The following is a 7335-nucleotide window of genomic DNA, read 5'->3' on the forward strand; positions in this document are numbered from 1 at the left end:
GACGACAGCCAGGTTTGAGAGTGTGGGCCAAAAAACGAGGGCAATGGTGTTAGGACAAAAAGGTTTAAGTTTTATTTACTCCAAAACCAAGGTCCAAAAAGAAATGAACAAAAATAAATCCATTAGTTACAAAAATAAAGCAATGTTCCAAAAAGAAACGACTGGTTGCATCAATCAGCAGCAATCAGCCTAGCCTAACAAATTATATGTGCTCTAGGACTGGCCTCTCGTCAAGCCAGCACCTTCCCCCCCCCCAGCCACAAAATGAGACTCCCCTTAAATAAGCCAATCAGGCCTTCCATGGCCAAGGCTGGGTTAACCTTCTGCCCCCTAGTGCTCTGGAAGTCCAAATACCACATTAAATATGATGTGAGGGGAGAGACAGTGAGAAGGGATTTTCACCTTCTCACACACACACACACACACAAATACTTGCATGCGTACGCACACACCCAGACCCACACAGGCAGATGCAAGCGCACACACAGTCGGCACACAGACATGTATGTGTTTGTGTTGTTAAATACAGAAAGAAGCCCTTACATATACACACACACAGCCATCCCACATACACACACATCGGTATCTAATGCGATCACGTTGATATATTTCATGTTCCTCCTGTGCTCCTCTGTCAGATTCCCCGCTACATCATCACCCTCCATGAGTTACTGGCGCACACTCCTCACGAGCACGTGGAGCGCAAGAGTCTGGAGTTTGCCAAGTCCAAACTAGAAGAACTGTCCAGGTACAGTTCATTCAGGATTTACGTCACACAATATGGTCTATTGTCGATTCAGTTTAGATCCGATATCCTATCGATCTGTCTCGTGTACCACGTTAGAATATTACAAAGAATGTATGTATGGTTGACATACATTTGTGTACGTGTACGTCTGTGCGTCTTTGTGTGTTGCGGTGCACGCGGGCCTGCGCCTGCACGTGTGTGTACCTGTGCAAATGTGTGTGGGTCTTTGCTGTGTGTGTGTGTGTGTGTGTGTGTGTGTGCGTGTGCGTGTGTGTATGTCTTTGCCGTGTGTGTGTGTGTGTGTGTGTGTACGCGTCGCGTGTTGCCAGGGTGATGCACGACGAAGTGAGCGACACCGAGAACATCCGTAAGAACCTGGCCATCGAGCGCATGATCGTGGAGGGCTGTGACATCCTCCTGGACACCAGCCAGACCTTCGTCCGGCAGGGTCAGTTGTCACGGCGGCGCGGCGCGCGGGCCGCTGTACGCTCGCGCGTCTTTCATGTGAACACAAACATCACAAGACATGACGGGAAAGACACGTACACACAGACACGTGTGCCCTCTCCCGCACGTATGCTGTCAATCAAACCCTTCGCGTTCAAACGGACACTCTGGCAAACGCACAGAGAAACACACGCACACACACACACACGCGCACACACACGCAAAGCCACACGCAAAGGCACACATCTACACACAGGCCGTGGCTATCTTGGAACTTCACAGGACGGTGGGATCTGTTCTACATGAAACACACCACATACATCAAACAATGTACCCCCGACCCCCCCCCCCCCCCCCACCCCCTTTCCAGGTTCTCTGATCCAGCTGCCGTCGGTGGAGCGAGGCAAGCTGAGCAAGGTGCGGCTGGGCTCGCTGTCCCTGAAGAAGGAGGGTGAGCGCCAGTGCTTCCTGTTCACCAAGCACTTCCTCATCTGCACACGCAGCTCCGGGGGCAAGCTGCACCTGCTCAAGGTGAGCCGACCCCCCCGCCGGTGTCCACTGGTTCAACATGCTGCATTAGCCACTGTCCACTGACAGTGCCTGATGCAGAGCCAACAATGGACAGAAACAACTGACCACCAAATATCTGCCATGGTCGGGGGCGTTTGGTTTGGAGGTTGGCGTGAATACGGTTCTCATTGCGTCATCTGAGAATGCAATTAAAAAAGAAAAACAAAATCTCAACTAAGTGTGATAACCCCAGCAAAGACACTCATGCCCGCACTGGCCATTGGTGGGACCTTAACAGTCCATAGTGATCATTTAACACAGAATGCACAAAGGTTGTTATGTGTTAAAAGTATGCATCTGTTTGACATGTGCTTTTTTTTATTACAGCAGGGCGGAGTTCTGTCCCTTATCGACTGCACCCTCATAGAAGAGACGGACGCAAGCGACGAGGAGTGTGAGTCCCTGTAAACAGAGTGTATGTATGTTTGTGAGTGTGTGCGAGTGTATTTATGCCTGTGCGTGTGTGTGTGTGCGTGTGTGCGTGCACGTGCGTGTGCGTGTTTGGCCCCCCTGTGTGTCCGTGTGTGTCCAGATAGGAGCAGACAGGCTCTCGTGGACTCATTAAGCCACCCCTCTCTTCAAGCAGGTTAATTAGGCATCGGAGAGTAAAAAACGTCTGGCTGTTGCTGTCCTCCAAACATCAGATAGCCACTCCCACCCTCCCCCCCGCCCACCGCCTCTCCTCCGACCCCCTTTAAATGCCAGCGGTTGATCCCGTGTCATCACAGGTCCCATTAATTTCTCACAGGCTTCTGTCAGCGGACAAGTAAATTGGCCGTCTCCCTCCCACCTACACCACCACCACCACCTCCACCACCCAAGTGGAAAGCCATCATTTGGACACACTTCGATGGTCACGCACACTTGAACCCAACACACCTCAACACTCCTGCCTTTTCTTATTGCTCCCAAGGGACGGGGGTGGAGGGTGGGGGGGGAGTTGACTAAAGATAATGGGTTCACTTAATTAACCTCTTTTCAGTTGTTATTGTGTGTGTGTGTGTGTGTGTGTGTGTGTGTGTGTGTGCTTATGTGTGTGTGTTTGCGCGTGTGAGTGCGCATGTGTGTGTGTGTGTGTGTGTGTGTGTGTGCGTGTGTGCATGTGTGTGTGTGTTGTGCATTGCATGTACGTGTGTGTGCATACGCGTGTGCATACGCGCGCGTGTGTGTGTGTGTGTGCATTGCGTGCGTGAGCCTGCGTGTGGCTGGGTTCCTCATTAACGATCGTACGCCGATGCCAGGCAGTCCCCCCTTTTTTTTTTTTTTTTTAACCGAATGTTGTTGTTGTTTACGTACGTACGATCAGCTAAGAGCGGCGGCAGCGGCAGCGCCGTGTTCGGCCAGCTGGACTTCAAGCTGGTGGTGGAGCCCCCCGACGGCCAGGCCTTCACCGTGGTGCTGCTGTCGCCGTCACGCCAGGAGAAGGCGGCGTGGACCAGCGATATCAGCCAGGTAACCGTGGTTCCACCCGGGGGCTAAGGGACTACACACATGAACCACCCATGAGTCCCGTCCCCTCCGGACCAATGAGACGGCTTCGGGAGATAAACGCAGCCGCAGACAAGGGGGGCGTGGTGGCTTCTCCCCCGGGGAGAGGGAGTGTGTTTGGTTCCATGTCTGTAGAGGAGTGTCTGACTCACTCACACACACACACACATGCGCGCGCATGTGCGGGCGTGTACACACACACACACACACACACACACACATGCGCATGCACACATGCACGCACGTACAAACACACACACACACACACACACACACACACACACACACGCACAAACGCACACAGACACATGCGCACACGCATGTACACACACGCATGCATGCACGCACAGACACACAAACATCAACAGAACATCGCACCGGCATTTCATTGTCAAATTCATCATGAAATAATATGTTGCAATATTTAAGGATTTTTTTCCCTTAATATTTTACCAACTGAATCTTTTTAAAAGATTGACAAGATAAGATAAGACTAAGAATAAGTAATACATATTTGTCAACACCTTCCTCCACACCTACCTAATGAGCACCAAATCAGCAATACTAATTTTGTCTTCCTCTCTCTCGCTTGGGTCCCTCACTGTCTCTCTATCCTGTATTCTCTTCGACTTGTCTCACTCTCTTTTTGGTCCTCTCACGGCCTCTCTACCATGTATTACTTTAACTCGTCTCTCTCTTTTGTCTCTCTCGATGTCTCTCTACCATGTATTACTTTAACTCGTCTCTCTCTCTCTTTGTCTCTCTCGATGTCTCTCTACCATGTATTACTTTAACTCGTCTCTCTCTCTCTCTTTGTCTCTCTCGATGTCTCTCTACCATGTATTACTTTAACTCGTCTTTCTCTCTTTTGTCTCTCTCGATGTCTCTCTACCATGTATTACTTTAACTCGTCTCTCTCTCTCTTTTGTCTCTCTCGATGTCTCTCTACCATGTATTACTTTAACTTGTCTCTCTCTCTTTTGTCTCCCTCGATGTCTCTCTACCGACTGTCTCTCTCCCCCGCAGTGCATAGACAACATCCGCTGCAATGGCCTGATGACCAGTGTGTTTGAGGAGAACTCTAAAGTCACTGTTCCCCATATGATCAAGTACGTCCCTTTGGTGTGTGCGTGTGTGTGTGCCGTGTGCGTGTGTACAGTATGCATGTGTGCGCGTGTGTGTGCCGTGTGCGTGTGTACAGTATGCATGTGTGCGCGTGTGTGTGCCGTGTGCGTGTGTACAGTATGCATGTGTGCGCGTGTGTGTGCCGTGTGTGTGTGTACAGTATGCGTGTGTGTGTGTGTGAGTGTGCGTGTGTACAGTATGCATGTGTGCGCGTGTGTACAGTATGCATGTGTGCGCGTATGTGTGCCGTGTGCGTGTGTACAGTATGCGTGTGTGTGTGTTAGTGTGGAAACATCAGTATGGATAATGTTCCTTACACCGAGTTTTTTTTCATTTCTGAATATCCATCTGTTTCCTGTCCCTTAAAAAAAATCACAATTTCTATTGTTTTTTTTTTGTATCTGCATCAGTAATCACTTTCTCCGACCGGTCACCTGTTGCCCGGTGACGTGTGTTGTACGTGTGTGCGTATTGTACTCCATCAGATCCGATGTGCGCCTCCATAAAGATGATGTTGACATTTGCTTCAGCAAGACGCTCAACTCCTGCAAGGTCCCGCAGATCCGCTACGCCAGCGTGGAGCGGCTGCTGGAGAGGCTGACCGACCTGCGCTTCCTCTCCCTCCATCGACTTCCTCAACACCTTCCTGCACACCTACCGCATCTTCACCACCGCCGCCGTGGTCATGGACAAGCTGGCCGACATCTACAAGAAGCCCTTCACCTCCATCCCCATCAGGTGAGGTCCACGGGGTATATATATATATATATATATATATATATATATATATATATAGACACGTCTGTTGTGAGCCACGTGGCCTGTGTCTGTATATATATATATATTTATATATGTATATGTAAAAGTATATGTTAATACTTCTAATACTTCTAATTCTTCTTCTTCTTCTTCTTATTCTTCTTCCATATTTGTATAAATATATCTACACACATGGCAAGCACAAAACTGTAGATCCACAAGCAGATACACACACACACACACACACACACACACACACACACACACACACACACACACAGACACACACACACACACACAGGTGCAGGTACATACACAAACATACACACACACATTTATGTTATGACCACAATTAAAAAGAGTCCCAGTAGTGATAACAATTGATCCATCCATAGAGATTGATCACACATACACAATTCTAACTATATCCTCTCCCTCCCCCACCAAATCTTTCCTCCCTTGTACAGGTCACTTTTAACAAGCTCTACGTTCAACGCTGTCCAGAGAGAACGATGTGTGTGTGTGTGGGTGTGTGTGTGTGTGCGGATGCGGGTGTGTTTGTGTGTGTGCGGGTGTGCGTGGGTGTGTGTGCGGATGCGGGTGTGTTTGTGTGTGTGCGTGTGTGTATGTGTGTGCGCGTGTGTATCTATCAGACTTTGTTTGTTCCCTTTGCGCTCTGTATGCTTTTCCCTCCATTCGAGTCCCTAACTCCTGATGGAGTCAGATGTAACGCATGGCTCCAGCCCCAGCAGCCGCCAAACCCCCTCCGCCTACAGACCTGAAACGCTCACCGCCAGTGTGTGACGAGGAGCCCGTCCAACATTGCTGCACTTGGCACAACCATAGGAATATGTTGTATGGCAGATGGGAAATTTCTCTTTGGCGCTCGCTCTCTCTCTCTCTCTCTCTCTCTCTCTCTCTCTCTCTCTCTCTCTGCTCTCTCTGTCTTCAGCTCCTATCTCAGCCAACATGCTTATGTTTGTTTCCAAGCCGTTTCACACTCCTCCACACTGCCAACCTGTAACCAGCTGTACTCCGCTGCTCTCTGCTCCTGCCGCACTGGGTCCCTGTGCGGTCGCTCTTGGTTTGCTGTCCTGGTGTCTGTCTCCGTCTGTCCCCCCGCCCCGTGTCCCATCCCGTCCCAACCGCTCATGTCCTCTGCCACTACAGGGTACAGTACCACTCATTTGATCGTCTGTCCATCACATCCGTCTGTCCGGACTACAGTCTGAAGATCAAGAAGATAGCCTTGGACCATCCAAAGTAACCACATCTGTCTGGCTGTCTGCCTTTTGTTCTTTCTCCCTCGCTATCGCTCGCTCAATATTTATTCTCTCTCTCTCTCTCTCTCTCTCTCTCTCTCTCTCTCTCTCTCTCTCTCTCTCTCTCTCTCTCTCCTCTCTCTCTCTCTCTCTCTCTCTCTCTCTCTCTGTCTCCTTGCCTCTCGCTCAAACAGATTGTTTTCCGCCGGCCCATTTTCTCTCCCCCCCCCTGTGTAAACATAGCTCTCTTTTCCATTATTTCCCAATGCCTTTGCAGGAGCGCTTCCTAACGCATGACCTAATGCTCCACTCACGGACCTGCTCCTCTTAGCCTGACTGTTAAGGGGTGAACAACACGTTTTGGGGATACCAATGTCTTATGGTTCCTTGCTATCTGTGGGCCTCCCTTCCCCTTCACTCTCCTTCTGACGCCCTATTGTCCTCTCAGTGGCTCCATCCTTCCTCCGCAGCCCTCTCCTCCCTGCTCTTCTATTCCTTGATGTTTTGTCTTGTTTTGGGCTAGATGCTTTTCTGTGTGCGTCTTTCTTCCCTTCAGTCTTACGTCGTCCTCTCCCTCCCGTCTGTCGTGCCCGTCTCTTTTCACGGCGAATGTAATTTTCCCCCTCCATTTCCGAGCTGAATTGCAGGCCCGCGCGCGTAGACAGCTGTTACCGCCCGCCTTTGTGCATCTGTGATTGTAAGGAAAGATAAGTCGACAGACGAAGATTGAGGATTACAACGCAACGTTGTAATCTTACAACACAATGTTGTCACCTTCCTGCCGATCAGAGGTCTACAATTCAGTGCAGCTTGACAAAATGTTCCGACGTGTTCTATGTACGTACGGCGTTTAGATTGGACTGTACTACGGCTTGATTGTAGGTTAATTACCCCAAGGCATGTGTGTGTCCTCTCTGATTGATATTCATTTCGCAC

General features: G+C 49.9%; 1 protein-coding gene across 1 annotated transcript in view; it reads left to right on the top strand.

Annotated features, from left to right (window-relative positions):
• rasgrf2b (Ras protein-specific guanine nucleotide-releasing factor 2b) overlaps positions 1 to 7335 on the top strand; it is a gene marked incomplete at both ends in the record, with an annotated part of 37317 nt that overhangs the window by 19945 nt on the left and 10037 nt on the right. Inside the window, 9 exon segments of the mRNA XM_084468183.1 lie at positions 639 to 748; positions 1078 to 1196; positions 1566 to 1726; positions 2093 to 2159; positions 3072 to 3217; positions 4280 to 4362; positions 4864 to 4996; positions 4998 to 5116; positions 6308 to 6400. Coding sequence (XP_084324309.1) covers positions 639 to 748; positions 1078 to 1196; positions 1566 to 1726; positions 2093 to 2159; positions 3072 to 3217; positions 4280 to 4362; positions 4864 to 4996; positions 4998 to 5116; positions 6308 to 6400 — 1031 coding nt within the window.

This window comes from Micromesistius poutassou, assembly GCF_964030765.1.
Source record: "Micromesistius poutassou genome assembly, chromosome: 5".
Classification (NCBI taxonomy): domain Eukaryota; kingdom Metazoa; phylum Chordata; class Actinopteri; order Gadiformes; family Gadidae; genus Micromesistius; species Micromesistius poutassou.